The sequence below is a fragment of the Ambystoma mexicanum genome, chromosome 2p (assembly GCF_040938575.1).
Source record: "Ambystoma mexicanum isolate Mex_15411 chromosome 2p, UKY_AmexF1_1, whole genome shotgun sequence".
Classification (NCBI taxonomy): Eukaryota; Metazoa; Chordata; class Amphibia; order Caudata; family Ambystomatidae; genus Ambystoma; species Ambystoma mexicanum.
In genome coordinates, this window is record NC_090923.1 from 1,187,266,645 (window position 1) to 1,187,286,509 (window position 19,865).

The following is a 19,865-nucleotide window of genomic DNA, read 5'->3' on the forward strand; positions in this document are numbered from 1 at the left end:
AGATGTCAATGGTACACAGACCACGCCTTCACTGATCATCGGAACGGAGAGACGCTTGCTACCGTGGTACCGGCCTTGACTCCAGAGACAAGAAATGCCAATAGGTTCATCACAGCCAGTGAATTGAGGGGAGAGCCGATAAGAAACTGTATTGACCGAAAGTCGCAAAGGGCAAATTAAGGAAAGTTCAAAGGACTGTTAACATTAAGGGAAAATCAGCTGCAGAGGGGTGCGGCACCACATGGGTGCTCATTCGAGAGCGTCTTTGGTTGATCCCACGTTTGTTGAAACTACCGATAACGGAAGGCTCCATGAAAGTTGGAAGGAAAAGGTCAAAGTGGTCATACAGGGGTATAGCGAAAACCCCTGTACAGTCTAAAGTCTTTGACCTGCACATACTCGAAAAGCTAAGGGATGTGAATCCTGCATAGTGTGAAAAGAGAAAGACCTGTATGATAGTCAAGAGTTGGCAAGAGTGAACCCGACGGAGGGATGCCGATGGAAAAGTCTGAAGTCCCCATGAACAGTATATTGACAGGAGTGAACCCGAAAGAGGGATGTCCACAGTGAACTGTTTAAAAAGACATAAAGGCTTGTGAACCACCACAGGGGAAATTGTTGCGATACCGGACGAGGGGGGGCTCCAAGGGTGAAAAGCCATCACCCATTGACCCGTGAATATAGCAGAGGAAATGCCTTTGAATACAAGCCATAGTGAACCCGATGCAGGGAGGCTGACATTCGAGCGTGATCTGAGCCTGGAAGAGGGGGGGACCCTGGAGTTGAAGAATCCTCACCCAACGTACCAACCAAAAGGAACTTTTGTTTATTATTTTGAACCAATCAGGCCCTCGGAAGCAAAATACGTAACCACTGAAGGTCCTAATATCGCTAGGAACCTTTGTGGATCTAAGTCTGGAAGAGGTGGACCCAGGGGGTGAAAAGTCATCACTCGATGTACATTTGGAAATGAACTGTTTGTTATTTTGAACCCATCAGGTCCTCGGAGGCAAGATACTTTTTGTAGAAAAGAGACTTCACCACCGAAGGTCCTGATGGCTGAAAATGGAACTGTTGTCTTGTGCTGGGAAAGCTTGAGAGTGTGCTATGTTCAGGAGTCACGCCTTGTCCAGTGCTCAAAACGTGGTTAAGGGAGGCCCCCGGCTACCAAATACCGACTTATCATTTGTGAACACTTCTTTCTTGTGAATCTTATCCCACACTATTTTGTACTTAGTTGTAAGGATTGGCAATAGTTTTTTTGTATTTTGTTTAGTATAGTCCCTTTCATTTGAGAAGACGCCACTAGGACTGCCTTATTATTATTTTATGGTCGTAGCTTGTTTCAATCTTAAATTTAGATTTACATTAGGTGTTTTTACAACCTGCACATACAGTTTAATAAACATCCGTGTACTTTGATCACTTGTGTCTGTCTTTACTGTTGCCACCATGAGTTCCTTACAACCTTCATTGAGACCACGTTCATGGATCCCAATCGAAGGATCCATTTTTGTTCAAGTTTCAATAGGCGAGTTGCCATAGAAAATCCATCTAAATCGGGCTTCAGCTGGTTTAAAACCAACCAACTGAATTCATCAGGCCCATGATTGTGTTCCACAAAATATTGTACCCGCGGTGCAGAGAGGACGTTTCTAATTCTGCTGCGATATTCGCAAATCCTCACTGACACCTTTCTAGTTGTCATGCCAATATAAAAGCGGTTGCAGTGACACTTAATGGCAGCAGGGCTCATTCTCCTCCACCAACTCAGGAGTTAACTCAGACACTCATCTTCAGGCCACCCCTCTCGTCTCTCTACCCCCTTGTCACTATTGGTGATCTCCCTCCTTGACGAAATGACATGCTCTACACTGCTCCTCCACGTTCTGCTCTGCCTTTTCACTTCACTCTTGACTGCTCACCCTCTCCATTACTTTCCACCATCTACTTGATCTAACTCTGCACCTCAGCGCTCACATTCTCACTCTGATATTCCCCTCACCATTCCTTTCTACTTCCCTCTCCTTTATCAGCTGCTCTGGTCTCTTCACACCTTGCCTGTACTCCTCTTTCTCCTCTCGATCCCACTCTAATGTTCTCACCACCTCCTTTCTACTCCTCTGCTACTCTGTACACTTCCACCACCTCACTCTCTACCCTCTTCCTTCCTTCCTTCTCTTTTCCTTACTCTAGCACACACTTCTCTTTTTCTTCACCTATCCAGCTCCCAACTTTCAAACCTTTTCTGATTGTCGCTTTTTAGCTGTGTGAGTCATCCCACTGATAAACTGATTGTTTACGACAAGCCTCCAGCTGAAATCAATATTAGCGATTGGTAAGCTTGCTCTGAAAAGCCCAAACCCACCTACATTTACTTGTGTTGCACACATCTGCATTGGTCTTTGTCTTTAGGCTTTAACTCTGTTTGCTGTCCTCTTGATCTCATCCTGCGATGGTCAAGGGTCGCTGTGCAAAGGGCTGCACTCTGACTTGTTGGTAATGGGTGTTTGTTCCCTTATGCATTCCAGGCGACGCTTTGCAAGGTCTCCCCTGGCTAGCTGTTGGTCCTCTGTGAACAAAAGCACAGCTTGCAAGCATTTCCTTTGATCATACCATGATGTTAATGTCACTATTCAAGAAACTGGCACCCGAGGTAGCGGTCCTGCAGAAAGATGCAGGAAAATGCTTTGTGTCCATCAAACGCATTCCTCATTGGTCCTAATTTAGTCTACCTGACACTTGCTGCCATCATATTGGTGGGGTTCTGTTTATATCTTCTAAAGCTCATTCCCTTTAAGAGAGATAAACCTGACTGAGTTGGGTCCTATGCTGCTAAGTAGTACTTGGAGTTGTAATTGTACTATACCAGATAATGCTTGGAATGGATTGGGAAGCCACCATTTACCTCATTTAGGGCCCACTTCTCGAGCTTCTGGTGGTCCCCAACTCCCATTGTCTGCTCAATTGCTTCCTCAAGCCTGAGACTTGGGCCTTCATCAGAGGACCCGAAGTGAAAAGTGAGTACTTGTTTGTCGACACACAACCTACTAGCGAGGACCCATGTAGGATCTCACTAATACAAGAAAACAAAAGATGTGTATTTATTCGTGCTGCAGTTTAATTTACTATTTTCTGCTTTTAGCTACTTCAATCCTGGAGTTGTACGTTAACCTGCATGGCCCCTACAAAAATGACAGTATTTTCGCTGAGCATGTTGAAGGCCAAATCCTTATAGCAATAGCAATACAAACATGCTTAAAACGTATAAAACCTCTCTCTTAAAGTTGTTTGATTGAGGTTTCCTTCCATAAACTCATACAATGCCACAGTAGACATAACTTTTTGTTTCTATCCTAATAATGTTCTAAATATGATTTAAGACCCGGCTTTACCTTTTGAATATGTTAGGATCTATGATTGACATGAAAAATTATAGCATTATTTTATGAATATTTACCACAATTACGTCCCAGCCTCCATGCTCCAGGGGTTGTGGACCTTTTTCCACTGTGTGTGGGGCAGTGTGGCCTTCTCTTTATGGATCTTCTGTAAAGTGCTGAGCTCAAACTGGCAAGTGTTGCTATTGCAAATATGTATTTGTTTGTCTGACTAAGGCTTGTCTCGCATTCAGTACAATTATATTGTGTCTCTGAGAAGTCAATGGTAATATTTATGTTGGCTCTGAGTTAGTTTCCAGTTTTCATTTTTTTGAATGTCCACTTTTTCCCTGGGCAGGTTGGGATTCGGTCAGCGACTGGAAGGATGTCCTATCTGGAGGTGAAAAGCAGCGGGTCGGGATGGCTAGAATGTTCTACCACAGGTAAGTGTACCTCTGTCATACTTGACCACCTCTTGCTTGTTAAGGTCAGGTTTTGGACCAGGGAATAATGGGCAAGGGTTTTTGTAGGGTTTTGATCTGCTCATTGTGCAAGATCTTGTGTGAACCAATTCGGATCACATCAGTGTTTTTTGAGATCAGTAACAATTGGAACCATGTCCTTATTCCAAGTCTCCATTCCCAAAAATATTCTGTTTAAAGGAACAGGGTCCCCTAGCTGAGCCAATCATAAATGGCTTAATTCCTTTTTTCAGTTGTCACAGCTGGCCTGGGTACATTGAACTATTTTCCTAGCGCCATGGTGATGTGGACAATCAGTAGCTTCATCAAATGATTCTCTGATTGGGAGGCACATGCAAATGCCATAGCAGCAGAATGATTGAAAGGTTTCCTCTCATTCTTGGCGGCCAACTCATACCAAGAGGCTGTCTTGTGTCTGGTTATTTCCGCCTTGAATGTAAAGCCCTAACACATCTCTGCACAGATGCTGATGCTCCAATTTTGATCACAGCAGATCTTGGCAGGGATCCAATGTCCCTGCACCTCTAAGTATGCCAACATCTATTTTGAGGAAGATCTACAAGACTGGTGTCAGGCCATTCAGCCAATTTAAATCAGTCTTGCAGTGTCCTCTTTATGTGGTATGCAAGAAACAAGCATGCTGTGCTTCACAGTCAGGGGGCTTTGGAAGAGCACTGGGTCATACTGTCCGAATGCAAGGAGGCTGCTGACAAGCAGCTATCATTACCATGCAACAGAGTGTCAGGGCCTCCAATGGCATTATCCTGAGTGGTGATACTTTAGAAGGCTTGACAGTGCTGAACATGCCCAATGTTGGCATGTGACTGCCTGGCTCTTGGGCTGAAGAGCAGGATGAACGTTGAGGCCAGGTTCTCCATGTGCTGAGTAATGCAGGACCAAGGGGTGGCATAGGGAGGATCCACTGCTCCACCCTACCACATCTCATCTGCTTTGCAGGGGCATGTCACGGGACCACATTTATGACACTGGCCCTTAAGGGAATCATGTGCCGCAAAGGATGCTACTCTTCCATGGTCCAGTGAAGCCCAAAAAAAGTGTGTTGCCAGGAAAGTACAAAGTTAAGTACAGATACTAGTCCCCAGTGATTAGTTCAGACATGTGCTCTTGCATTACAGCAGATATCAGAAGAATATCTGACTGACCAGCGGAGTTGTACCTAGCACATTGAAATGGCAGTAGTCACTCTTACTTAAAACACCTTCTCTGGATCCATCCTCAATGGCACATTATCGACCCATCACCCAGCTTCCTTATGTAGCAAATCTCATGGAGTAGTTGTTAGTAACAGACAGCTCCAGACGTTCTCTGAAGCTGTTGGTTGGCTTGATGAAGAGCAGGCAGGTTTCAGACCTGGTCACACTACTGAATCTCTAATCTCTACAGCCTTGGATGACCTAGGAGTCTGGATTGACTCAGGGGAAACAGGCATACTTATTTTATTAGATCTTTCTGCTGCATTCAATACCACAGACCATGATATTTTCCTACGTCGCCTGTATAAGGGTGCATCTAAGAGGAACGTCCTGGAATTTGGTCAAATCGTATGTGACCAATTAAACCCACCTACTAGCACTACCCCAGTACTAATCTCGTCAGGTGGTGATCATCCTTGAAGCTGCAGGAGTATTCTCTAAGCCCACTTTAATATTTCTATGTGAAGCGTTTGGCCAATTTAATTGACAGTTTTGATAGAGTTTTATATCTGCGCAGAAAATAAACAGAAAATTCTTAGCCGTGTGAGGCTACTCTCAACCCAGCTTTATCTGAAAATCTGAAATCTTTATTTGTAAAAACAGATTGTCCCCGCAGATTGCCCTCCCTAAATCTTCTACTGGTCTTAAAGGGCTCCACAGTCTTTAGCTGGTTTCTTAGCTTCGCTATTGAAAGTGCTCACTCCCCACATAGCCAATACAAACTCAGAATAAAAGACACATCCCAGTAGGGAATCAGTCTAGGAGAACAGGTTGCAAGGTTGCCAAAGTTGTATATGGAATTCGTCATCCAGAGAACTCTGCTGCCCTGTGAGCGCTCTGGCAAACATTACATTTACAATGGCTTATAAAACAAAAAAACGTCATCAGTGATGTCAGCTATATGGGTTACAAAGAAAGATTATTGGTTACAAGGCGACAACGCATAGGTGCCTGTAGGTGCTGCTTCTTCGGGATTGGCTGTTCCTTTGGCGGGAGGGTGACCCTCGCGTGGTTCGGCTGGCCTTGTCCGGGTGGGGTGAGAGTCGGGTCACGTAGGAGATGCGGTTGAAACTAGCTAAGTTGGCATGAATAATTATTGTAAACATACAATAAACAATGCCCAGCAATACACTGTTGAGTACATCCTAGAGGCTTACAAGTTGTACAAACCTAACTACATCATTTCACATTGGGTCACTCATAAGGTGAAGGGTGCTGGGGTCTTACTTTCTGCGATAACCTGGGGATGGAGCTGGTCTTGCACATCTGGATGAAACGGGGAGTGGAGTGACGCATGTTAGTTTTAGGACAGGATATACTATGCCAGGGGCCTGGTTTTATTGGGGGCACTCTGGGGTGGTCAGCCCATTGGGGGCACACTTCTGTTACATCAAGAGAATACTTTAGGAGGGCACAGGGTTACACAAGCAGTAATTTTCCAACAGCGAGGGTGAGGGGTACGGGAGCAGGTTTGTGGAGATGGATGAGCTACGAGGCGTGGCTCAGGCTGGTGCACACACAGGACAGTGATCTCAGAGGAGGAATAATATGATACACAGGATTAAATGTTGCAGTTGGCTTCAGCGCATCCATGAGAAAGGGATTTGGGCCTCGCAGAAAAGGTGGGGGCGGCTGGTGCTCGCTGTACGCGGCGCTGCAGAGGAGACATCATAGTGCCGAATTGCGGCCTAGTCCAAAAATGGAGTCCAGGGCACACAAAATGGAGTCCAAGTGTGTTTTGCAATAGCCCCACCTCTGCTCTGAGGCTTTATTTCTCATAGCAGCAGAAGCGCGATGGAGGCGTCCCCCACTAGTGCAAGAGCAAGCGGTGCATCTTGTGTAGAATGTTTGGGGGAGCTAATTCGCCCCTTCCTACCTTACACAAGCTTGGCATATGGTTCAACTCTGATCTTGACATGGACACTCAAAGAAGCAAGCTTACTAGGAGATGTTTTTTCCCCACTTAAAATTCGAAAGTTTTCTGAACTACTTAACTATTGCATCTAGGATCCAACTCATGATCCCTATACATTTAGTCGCCTGGACTATTGCAGTACCGTATATATTGGTCACCCTAAGAAGTTTATGCAACTGCAGTATGTTCAAAAAGCGACTTCCAGATTGCCATTTCATCAAATACATCGAGATTATACTTTGTTCAAGATCTACACTGGTTGCCTGTGGTCAAACTGATTGATTTAAAGGCCCTGTGCTTGGTTCATGAAGCTTTCAACTACAAATGAGCATCATTTATACGTAGCCACATCTGTCGTCATATTCCAGGTAGACACTTTAAATCGGCATCAGCTAATCTTTTAGCAATCTCGAAGTTCAAATATCAACGCTAGGACAGCTGATCCTTTAAGTTGCTGGCATCAAAGCTGTAGAACGCTCTCTTGCCACATTTCTCTTGAAGACCATCTCGAGTCCTGCCAGCATTTGAAGACATTTTTGCTCCCTTGATAATGACACTTGTAACTATTCTAGGGTAGCAACGACGCCAGGATCCGAGCGCCATAATGTCTTCTTTGTGGTGATTTGTTGCGCTTGACAAATGTATGACTATCTATAATATGTCCAACCTACTAACTACCAGTAACAAGCAATGACACAGAGGAGAAGTTGCGCAGCATCAGACTCTTTAAGCCACTCATTCTTGCACATGCACACTCAGTGGTTAAAATGTAGGCTCCTGATTTAACAAAGGTTTGGTCTGTGAGTATGAGACAGACAGGGCCTCTAGAGTTTTGTTTAGTTTATTCATTTATAATGCGCACCAGACCCAAAGGTATCAGGCGCAACAGAACAGGTAATGCGAAGCTTGATTAACAGGTTACATAGTTATGCAGAGTATGCAGGTGCAGTCATTACAGTTTAGAACATAATACAAAGCAAAGTACATATATATAACATATGCAGTTATTAGCAAATATACAGAAATGTACAGCAGTGGTCCGGCTAGAAGATATATAAGAGTAAGCAGTTAGGTGTCATTCAACGTAAGCCAGTTGATGTAGCTTAGTCTGAACTTTGGATAGGATTAATCTTCCCTAATGTGGTGTGGTAGGGAGTTCCATAGTTGGGCAGCTTTGACATGGAAGCTGTTACCACCAACCTTGGATAGCCTAAATCTTGGAATAGTGATGCAGTTAGAATTAACTGCATCACTATTCCGTGGTTTATGGTCATTTGTTCGAAACAAAAGATTCCAATAGCCAAAGTTTTGAAACAAAAGTTTTGAAATCAAAAGCTACGACATGCTATGTTTAACATGGAAAGTGCATTTCGTTCGAAACCAATCCATCGACAATAGTCATGGATTGGTTTCAACTGAAATGCACTTTTACATGTTAAAAGTAGCATTTCGCTGCCTTTTTGTTTGTAACGTTGAAACGTTAAATGGAGCTGTCCAGTGCCGAAATTACAGGACTGGACAGCTCCATGCAACGTTGCAAGGTTTTAGTGTATATTGGGGGTGGTGGGGTTCCCCCAACCCCCACGCCAAACCCTAACCCAATTTTTGAAAGGCAAACCTTTGAATTTTTTTCGATCAAATTGTCATTCAAAACTTCAGTATTTAAAAAAAAAAAAAAGATTAGAAAGTTTGCCTTTCAAAACTTTTCTATTCGAAAAAAGACCGGACACCCTATTCCGTAGCTTTATTCAAACTACGGGTGACCAATCCAATGTCAAAAATTGAATGTACACACACCTGAAAGAAGCTGAGAGATGTCAGGGCCTGAAGGCAGGGCCAGGCCTTTATAAAAGGCGTCAAACGGACCAGAGCGATGTGGGAGTCCAGAGGGAGTTGTGGTGCAGAGCAGGAGTAGTTTGGAAACAGAAAGAGATGGGGTGGGGGGTGAGAGTTTAAGGATGGTGAAATAAACCACTAAGGAAGGAAAGGAAGAGGTTAATCAGGTGGAGGGAGAATTCAAGTAGAAGAGGACATAGGAAGAGGGGGATGAGGGATACCCAAAGCTGGGACCTAGCCAGAAAAGGAGAGAACATCAGAAAGGAGATGGAAAGTGACCCTTAATAAAGAGTGGAGAAATACACCCACAGGGCGGGCAAGGGAATGAGGTGGAAAACTAGAAGTACCGAGGGTAGACTCTGGAAGGAGAGAGCGGGACTGCCAGGCAAGTGGAGGTGAGAAGGGACAAGCATGTAGCGAAGTACGGAGGAGGAAAGAAACACGCGACAGCCACCACCTTCAGGGACTAGAATATACCAATTTCGGGAGGATGTAAAGAAAAGGTGGGGAGGAGCTGGGGAATAGAGACCGGTCCTGCAAGCAGAGAAGGGAAAGTCTGTACGGATTAGGAATCTGCCTTACCTTACGTTTTTGTGTTAAGCGAGAGGTGGAGAGGTAAGGCTGAGCCTGGTCAGCTGCCACTGGTCAGCCACCACCTTGCTCTCTAGTGAAAACAGCAACTAGAGTACAGGGTGCCCACTGTGGGTTTCATCCCAATCAGAGTATAAGGGGTGGAAAAACCATCGTGAAGGATGACTGATTACAGTAGTCCAATCCAGGGTAGATGTGGTGCTGGATATCCTTCGGAGAAAACTCATGAAGCAGATGGGCAAGATTCAACAAGAAGGAGAGGAGAGCTGCAGGTAAGAAAAGGAGGACCAGCCTGGTAAGGCAACAGAACGACATAAAGGATAGGAGGAAAGGGGCTCCAGGAATGAAAAGGAGGGAATGCAGGAACTAAGAACAAGGACTCTAGCGTTGCGATGCACTTTGATAGACTCGAGCCAGAAGAAGTAACTCGGAGCTCGTAGGGACGGCAACAAATAGACCGCAGCAGCCACTGTGTCTCTGAACGTGTTGGAACGCTGTCTACAAAAGCGCACACGCCAATCGCGGCTGCTGCCTGCGTTAACAGTTACCAGTGCGTCACAGCAGCGTTTCTCTGACAATAATAAGACACCCAGCTGGCAGTCCACCTTAAGAGGCCTAGTCCTTGATGGAAACTCTGGGCCCTTGACTGGTGGAGTTTCTCCCTCCCTCCTGCTTCTGTGTAGGTTGTGGGACCCCAGCGGAAGCGTCTTTGAGAATCAAAGAAACCCTGATGAGAGTTAAAAAAAAATTAAAATGCGACATTTAACAGAGGAATTGACTAAGACCCCAGGAATAACTAAGGGGTTACTTAAACCTCCCTAGACTGTAAGTGACTAAGATACCTGCAGGAAGGAACCCAGAGCTAAAGACCTGTTTGCTTTCCTGCACAAAGACAAATCCATGTTAATCTTTGAGACATTGCCTTTCTTATTTGGGATAGAGGCATCCTCCTGTTGTACATTGTAATTGCTGGACAATTGGATTTTGATTTCCTGACAAGCTCACACCAGGTAAAGCCTTTGAAGACTATTATTTGCGGAAGTCAAGAGACCAGGCTTTTGTTTTCGTAGAAACGTTGCCAGGTGATTTGGCACAGGCTACCATTCCTAAGCCTTAGTCCCTTCATTCATTACCTCACCTTGAGGGTGTCCTAGAGTGTTCATAACACTGGAAGGGGAATGGAAGAGGGAATGTAGGCCTTCGTCCATATAGAGTAAAGCAACCTTCTAAAGGAACATGCTGGTGTCTGTCTGTTGATCCCACTCGCTTTCATGAAAGGCCAGTTGTTGATTTTATCCTGAAGGAAAACGTCCAGGCTTCTTCATGAGTAGATCACTCCCACCCATGATCCACCACCGAGAATCTGCTCCCTGGGACCTCTGACCCAGGACAGCAGGCCTAAGACCTAGACTGAGGCTTTAACTGTGATCTCCATTCCCCTGGAGAATTTCAAACTGCCGATTCTTTTGCGGCCAGGAAGTTGGCAGTGCTTAGTAGGTCTTTACGATGCACATTACTTGACGTTTAGGCTTAGGAGTGATTTTTCAAATTCGAGGGTTCATGGTAGGGACCAGCACTTTGAATATGTGTCCCTCTCTTTTGGCCCAAATGTAACCTATGAACATTCTCAAAAGTCGAACCCTAAATCTCCTCTATGGGGTTTGTGGTTACAACATTCTTACTCCGTGGTAAGTGGGGTAGGGTGGAGTCAAATAGAGGGCCATGATCCACAGATTGGGAGTTCATTTTTCTATTAATTGAAATGTTGAATTGAGATTGCTGTTTTTTTCTGCCCCATGTTTAGACCAAAATACGCTCTCCTGGATGAATGCACCAGTGCTGTCAGCATTGATGTGGAGGGGAAGATTTTCCAGGCAGCGAAAGACGCTGGCATCGCCCTGCTGTCCATCACTCACCGCCCGTCCTTGTGGTGAGTCATTGTGCCTCGTGTGCCTGTCTGGCCCCCACATCCTGAGACGCCTGCTGTCAGCAATCACGAGCATGTGCTTCCTCTTCCCCTTTCCTTGCATGGATTGCACAGGGCATGCCTTTGCAGTGGGCATGCACCCTAGAAAGAGAGAAGTCCCAGTGTACATGCCACCTTTTCTACCCCACACCGCTCTACTGCTCATCCAAGAACACGATTTGTTGTTATGCTATCCCAACTGCCTCTTTCTTGCAAGTTAGCAATGTGTTTGCACCCGCAAAGGCAGGTAACCTCGTTTTTGTGTGGGGGAGCTCTTGTGTAGTGCACCACTTACTCTGTGCCAAGTGATCATTTCGAGGCTTGATGTTACCGTTTTTTCACTGGCTCATGCTATGTAACACTTGCAGAGTTTGCAGCGATGCCCACCTGTGCTTTAGGAAAAGGCACGGTCTCCTATGAAAAGGTTCTGAGCTCATTTATGCCGCCCACACTGAGGGACATTTCCATGGGTTGGAGATTTTGACCCGTGAGTGTGTCTATGGTGGGGCTTATTGTGTTTGCACGCAGCCGATCACAGATCATCTTCTCACTTACCGGCACGTGTGACCTTTAGATTCAAGCCCCACCAGATTTAGCATCATTCTTTTAACGCACTGTTATCTTCCCTTTTTTTTTTAAGTTTTCAGCTCTCTTAGTACGCCAGACTACTGCCTGATTTCGCATATGCTTTTTCTGACCAAAAGAGTGTTTGGTTTGTGTTGAACTCCATGTACGACGGTATGCACGAAAGTCAATTGTTCACCCTTGTTACACCGTGAGGTGCCTTTCTGTCTATTCCCACCATTCACTTTGCTTGGCCCACTAGACACACTTCTTATCCATTTGCCACATGATCTTCTGCACATTTTAATAGCATCATTTAATTCCTTTATTCTGCTCAAAATTCTCGCCAAACCAGGCTTTTGGGGTTGTGTTATTTAATAGGTTTCTTTGTCACTTTCTAATCACTCTTGTTAGTCGTATTGGTCCTGAGAACTCTCTCTTCTCAAATGGATACGGCACATAGTGCTGTTTTTGGTTTGCTTAATCTTTGTTGTATACCCTTGATTCCGGTCTCCTTTTTTCTTTTGGCCTCTGTTGTCACTTTTGTGCAGATGTCCCCAATCTTTGTTTTCTTTCTTTACCCAAAGCCTCCTTGATGTCTCTACCTGTAAACTCTTGAATGTTTTCATTACCATGTGTGGAGGGTCAGAAGGAAGACGCGGACACTGTAATGACATTTCTAAGAATTATTTATTAACTAATAAACATAAGGCCTATCTTTCCCTATTGCTGTGGGATGTTTCCTACCTATATAAATAACTACGGTGCTCGTCAGTCATCAGGAAATGGTCCAAACCCAAACCTAATCTTAACTGACCCTACCTCTATTCAAAACAAACTTATGTTCAGGAGAATGAATTACTTCTCCTGATGCAGTAGTGTGCTTCTCTTCTTAATATCTAATCTTTAGATAGTCTTTGGTCACCTTTTGTATCAAATCCTGTGACTCCCTTATGTCTTTGGGTTTTCCCTTATCCTTAGGGTGTGCTCTCCAGGTGTCTTTTCTTTTCCTGCATTTTGTTTTGTCCTTTGATCCAGGCAGTTTGGTCCTGTATATCCTTCTGGGAAATATTTTCTTAGTTGGGACCTTTTCTGTGTGATTAATGTTCTTTCTTTTTTTTAGCTTTGGTTTATCCAGGGTATCTTTTATCTTAATGGCTTCTCATGTCTTCTTTTCATGGTACTCTCTCTCGAAATGTACTTCATTCAATGCTTTTCAATCACCAGTGGATTCTGTCCTCTTCCCAGGGTATTATCCAATTTTAATAATCTCTTGCTCAACATTTCTTTTATTCTTCTTTCCTTGTTTATGACAGTTCAAATTCCACAACTTGGTCAACTTTACATTTTGGACTCCAATTTCACTGGGACGAGTTTCTCTGATTACAGAAAGAGCCCCATTACCTTTAGTATCATAGGGGGACATCTCTGGGGCCTGCAGTCGCTCTGGATCCTCTCTTGGTTTCTCTGTTTCTCTGACTTTTGCTCTTCTCTCTTCTCTCGTCAAGCATTCCGGTGACCCTTTTGGTAACCAGCCTGGTGGCTGATGTTTCAGCGGGGTGGTTTTGGCTTTAGTTAGATTAAGTTAGTAAAACATGTTCAGTACAATAACATCATGTGAGAAATTCATTATATTGCAGACAAAAAGAAATGCTCACATTTAATTACTATGCATAAATGATGTAGAAGTTGCCATATATCCAATGGAAAAAATCGTATTGCATCAATAACATTTAAACGGGTCAATCTGTAAAGAGATCCAATCGCCTCCCTATTTAAAGAAAAAAATGCAGGCTTCCTGTGTTCAGGAAGCTCATTTTTTGAGACTCTTACCAACCCAGGCCAACCTATAGAAATAGATAGTTAACAGAATGTCGCCGGTGGCACAAGAATCACTCCAACGCAGTTCAAAGGATTTTGAGTCTTCAATGTGCCATAGGGCTGTTCCTCCCTCTCTTGCCTTATTACAAACCTCCTCCCTAACCCAGGCATCCTTATTCCCTACTGTCTACAAGCTGACTTTCACTTGAGGTGGTGATCTTAATATCACACACCTAAACTCCTTTAGGGACATCCTAAAAGTCCCTACACTATCCAGATTTTAGTGATCAATAGGGACCAGGGAACTGTGCCTTAGAGACATTCAGTTGGAAGCTCTCGCACTCAGGAAGCTGGTTCTCTCCTTTTCCAATCTCCATCCACTCATTGCTTTCTCCCCGCCCATTGCTTGTCCCTGTGACGTCTCTCACTCTCCTACACACTTTGATGTTCCTCCATACTTGATGTTGTTCCACCCTCTTACACCACTGACACTACTACTCCCTTCCCTACTCTAGTAATACTCCTACACCCTAGGTTCATTTGAGTACCACCCTATCCCAGTGGAACCAGCCAAGACAAATGGGCAGATATTTGTGGCACTGTACTATATAACAAAGGTGCCCTAATGGTTCTTTGTGCATTCATTTCTTGATCAGAGTTTACAATAAATGCCTGTTAATTCCCAACTGAGGAACAAAAACGGCATCATCATTTTAGCTTTTGTAAAAATAGGATGGAGGGGGTTTGATTATTTGCCCACCTCTTCCATTCTCTGTATTGAGTATTTTTTTCATTATTTCTCGGGTTTGAGGGTCATGATTTTCCCATATGCAGTCTTTATAACAAATGAAAAAATAACGACAGTGCTTTCGATATTTTCATTATTTTATTTAAATGCACGTTCCCCAAATATTCTAGGACTTGAGTTAGTATATAAAATTGCACCAGTCCTAAAATATGTTGGGGAGTGTGTTTGGTGCATTTAAATAAAATAATGAAAATATCAAAAACACTCGTTATTTTTTCATTTGTTTATAAACACATGGAACCGATTTTCCTTCAACATCTTTCTCACCAGGGGCGTTGCTAGGGCGGGGGGTCTGAGGGGGCTATAGGCCCGGATCTGTTGGCTGTAGCCCCGGATAGAAGCTCAGGAGCTACAGCCAAAAGACTAGCTAGCCCCGAGTCCTGACAGCCTGGACATTAACCTAGCCCCCGGATCTTTTCCAGACCTAGCAACTCCCCTGTTTCTCACATAGTGACAAAAAAACTATCATATTAAAGGAGGCAACTGAAAGGACTCTGGCTCCTATAGACAATCATATATTTGATGAATCAAAACCAGTGAATACAGAAAATGAGCCTGCACGTTACAAAACACATACAGCAAATAACCAAACATACATGCACATTAAAAACGTTTTCAGTGCATGCAAAGCAACATGACCAATAATACATCACATATTTACATTAGTAACACTTAACATGTAATGTGACCCAGGTGTCCATACTGTGAACTGTATCAATTACTTGTACTTGTTCGTATGGACGTGTTTCTAAATTGTTTCTTCTAGGAGAATTATAGGTCGGTCTGTCCGATTTCTGATTCACACTTACTGTGACAGTCACCTGACCTATTCTTGGTCGACGCCACAAATTATTAGTACATGGCGAGAACAGGATGCAATGGCTGTATTTCTGCCCTTTCCTAAAACGTTTCAGCATAGTGATTTGGTACCCCTTCTTCTGGACCATTAGACTGTTGGACCCCTAAAGTGGGAACACCAAACAGTGTAATTACTATTAACTTGGTTGTTTATGTAACAGAGCACATATATATTTCTAAAAAAATGGGAGTTGGGCCATTGTGAGAATGACCTGGGAGACCAGAGAACCATATTAAACTGGCTTGCTGGAGTTCCTGCTGTCGCTCCTGTCGTAGTCGACACCCTAAAAAGTGGAAATTTGCAAAGTAAGATACAAAAGGACATATGTATGTACCTCTTAAAAGGCAGGTGGGTACTGTCACAAATGTATTTCAAATGAAAGGGGAGTAGAAACGTTTAAGCGTGGAAGGTAAAACCTCCTGGATCGGTTCCTCTGCATCAGGTGGGTACTCGAATAATGCAGTCGGGTTGGCCTCTGCAAGAAGAATTGAGGGACCTGGTGTAATCCAGACTATAACAATTGTAAATCAGTTCAGGAAGCAAGCCACAGGGCAAAGAGGGCAGAGTTACCTGCACGCTGTCCGTGGAGAGGGATCAGGTATTGAGGCATTCGCGTGCGAGGTGCTTGGGAAAGACACTTCCTGGCTGTAAATGACAGAGGGCGTGTGTGTTAGTATGGACACACACACTGATGGAAAAACTGGAAGCGTGCACAGTGTAGTGTAAGGTGGCTTGAGCCGAGTCTCGTGCCAGCAAACGCGGTCCGATGCGGCCGGATGCTAACAGACATTGGATTGAAGTCGGGGAACGTTGCCATGGTGCGCACATTTGCAATATGGGTCACAAAGTGGCATCACGCACGCGGCCATTTTGGAAGGTAGTGTCCAGAGTATTCATAGTTAAAGAAATGGCAAGGTCGCGTGGGGGCAGGTATTTGTGTGTGGCACAATTGTGTCGCCATTCGCGGGGTTAAAGACACGCATACGATACCTTGTTTTAAAGGCATCGAGGTGCGTAATGTTACCGAGCCCAGTGATGGGGCAGAACCCAAGCACTGTCATAGATTGGGTCATATTAGATACTGTACCTGCCTAGATAAGACAGGAGAGGCATCCGGGTCAGGTTCATGTGTGTACCTCCGTATCCCACTCGAACCAGCCAAGACAAATGGGCAGGTATTTGTGGCACAGTAACTGGAGGGAAGCTATACATTCGGCCGTATCCGCACCTGTAAGGTTTGGATGTTCTATATAATATTCCCCAAGTTCTGTTCTTTCATGATCGTTAAAGCATGTTTGCAGTCATTGTTTGTGAACTAATTTGGGATAAAAGTTCATCCCCTTCCTGTCAAGTTCTGAAGGGGCCAAAAGGCGCCTGATGCCACTTCCACCGTAGACCGTGGCAGTCCTATCTGCATGTGATCCAATTTGAAACAATGCATGTTCTATATCATATTATACTTTGGGAGTATTGCTAAACGAATGATTCAACTCCATAAATTGCTGATGCTAGAATTAAATTTAGGGACCGCATTGATCTTGAACAGTAGGTGTCATTATCGCTCCATGTTTGACATGCCATCATCAATTTTTGGACACTGCCGCGGCTGAGTCCCGACCTAGTTAGTTATTTAATACAACATGTTTTGTGGAATGAAGTAAGACAGTGCCCATTTAGATGGTCTGTCTACTGTCTTTAGACCCCAGGATGGGTTGGATTGGTTAATTTCTCCACGTCTGTGTCTGCCACAACTTTTCATTCGAAGTCGGAGTAGTGCATCTCATATTTGAAGCTAATCTGTCGTGATTTGTATTGAGAACCAGGGTGAGATGCGTCCAGGCCAACCAAAGTTAGTGGGCCGCATTACAAATAGGGTGGTACGGTAGAGAAATGGCAGTAACAGAGTGTTAAGTCTGCAACTGCTGCATTACTGCACCACCGTACTACAATTTCAGCAGTGAAGTGAAGGATTTACCTCCAGCTAAAAGCTAGAGTAACTCTGCCGCTGTGCTCTGAAAATCAGCAGAATTACCACCGGCTGTAATTCTGCTGTAATCCTCATGGAGTCGTATGGACTCCAGTAAAGGAGGACTAACACTGCCACCACCACTTGTTGTCAGGTGGTAAATCTTCTGGACCAGGTGGAGAAATGGTAAATCTGTCTGGTGGTGGTTCAGTAGTTTTACTGCCAAAATACCACTAAACTTGTAATGTGGCCCAGTGTTTCCTGCTCACAGTACTCCCCCGAGTGAAATAGCTACTGCCTCTGTGTCACCACTTTTAGGTCTCCTCCTCCCCTCTGCTGTGTCGTCCCTTTCTTGTATGTTTCCACACTTCACTCGTTTGGCACGGGATCCCAGGACCTTTTCTCGTTTGCCCCATTTGTTAGCCGGGCTTTTGCGCCTCCTCGTGTCCCAACAATCTGGGTTTCTGATCTGAAGTTAAATGATCTAGGGAAAGGAGTTTATAAAACCGCAGTGCCCAACTGGGCTAATGTTGCTTTTTTCCACTAGTGGTGTTTGATCAGAGGCTGTGTCCATCTCTTCTACTAGTTTACAAATGGCAATTGGTGGCGTTTGATCGGAGGTCGTTGCTTTGTTCTTATAGTTTACAGAGGGTAATTGGGGATGTTTCTAATTTCAGGAGTCTGCAAACACTGGACATTCGGCAACACAGAATACATACGTTTCCCTTGCCCCCTTCCCTCCCATGCATACACATACAACGTATTTGAGTGGGTAAAACATCGGCCACAACTGCTTTATTAGGCAGGAGTTATTTTTACAGGCGATTTGTCACTTAACGTCACAACTTCGGTGGTTCTCCTCGCAAGGGGGTTCCCCGATCAAAAAGTCCCTCACCATTCCTCTCGATACGCCACTTAACATGACATTTTTTTATACTTTCACTTTGACTTTTTTGTCACTTTACTTTGATATTCTCAGAGTGACTTTTCTTTGACACTTCTGCTTAATTTCCTTCCCACAGATAGGGGGCGGAAGGAGTTCCAGGCCCATCTAGCCCTTCCCGTGGCCTTACAGGAGTCCAGAACCCCCGAGTGGCGGGACCAAGCTAGTGGCTGTGCTTCACCCTTGTGGTTCTTGACAGCACTTTCTAATTGGATGCACCCTGTAACTCTGCCACGCCTAGCAGCGGTCTCGTAAGCGCCATTGAGCGCAAGCCACAGCGCATGGAGAAGCAAAATTGAGACCATCTGCCTCAAAGATCAAGGAAACGTACGTTTGCGCCTGGGCTGTCCCGTTTGAACAGTAAAATGCCTCCCCAAAGGGACGAGCCATCCGCCCCCCCCCCCCTCCCGGACCCCAGATCCGGAGCACCTCCTTCCCTTGCGTCTAGACACATCTGAGAGAAGGGGATCCAGCTGGGTCACGGCTACGCTCCCGTAGAGAGAAGCCTCTGAGCTAATTGGCTGGGTCCTTGTCCCAATTGGCCCATGGCAGCAGATCCACAGCAATATCTCTAGTGGCCATTTCTGTTAGACTAAACCACCGAATAACAACCAGGTTCCTTCTCACACCTTTTCTTTTGCTGTGGGTCCGAGTCCAGAATGTGCCTGCCATCGCCTTGTGATCTGGCACCTGTAGTCTAAAATCCCAGCACCCTAAGTGGAAGTCTGACCCTGCGCACATCTTTTTAGTGACCTTGCAGCCCCCTCCCAAAAAGGTACAACAATTCCGTCCCCCCATTTTCCCAGCTTGCGCCGCTCACTACTCCTGATTCTCCCCCCGCCGCTCCAATGACCCATGGCTTCTGGTAGAGGGGGGGCGCCACTGCCAACGCTGGCGACCAGCAAGGCCTTCTATTGTCAACTCGCTATAGGCGTTTCGCCACATACTAGAGTTCTTCCTCTTACTACTAATGCTGCATCATTAACGCAGCCTAAGAGCTGTCCTTGGTGAGATGCCCCGTTGACTGCAGGGACAGTGGGTCTGTTTTTTCCCTGCCCTGGCTTTCCTTTTGCTGGCTAAGCGAAGTCTGCAGCTGCCTGTTGGTTGCTGTTCTTTTTCTACAGTGTACCCCTTGTTCCCTTCCCTTTGTACACCAGCTGGGGTCTTGGGCAGCCAGTCTGTACCAGTCTACCTCTCTGGCGGTCTGCCTGCCACACCTCGTCCCACTCCCCTGTCCTAAACATGCTGCGGCTTGCCTCCCTCCCTTACCATGCCGCCTGCAGTGTGCCTCACAACTTCATCTTACTTAAATGTGTTTTTCTTTCTTCGCTTCTTACAATTTTTGGTCAGTTTCTCTCCCTGCCTTCATCCCTCAGCACCTTCCTGCCCCCTCTCTTTCTGCCTCACACCCTTTCTATCCTTTTCGTGCTGAACTCATCCCATTGTATCTTAAAATAGAAAATGCAGTCCTGGCCATCTTTTGGACTTTGCTCGTGTTGCAGATAATCTGTTTTCTCTTC

The 19,865-nt window shown here is 45.0% G+C and overlaps 1 protein-coding gene across 1 annotated transcript in view; it reads left to right on the top strand.

Annotated features, from left to right (window-relative positions):
* ABCD1 (ATP binding cassette subfamily D member 1) overlaps positions 1 to 19,865 on the top strand; it is a 282,766-nt gene that overhangs the window by 254,455 nt on the left and 8,446 nt on the right. Inside the window, exons 8-9 of the mRNA XM_069645376.1 lie at positions 3,739 to 3,823; positions 11,223 to 11,348. Coding sequence (XP_069501477.1) covers positions 3,739 to 3,823; positions 11,223 to 11,348 — 211 coding nt within the window. The remainder of the gene's footprint in view (positions 1 to 3,738; positions 3,824 to 11,222; positions 11,349 to 19,865) is intronic.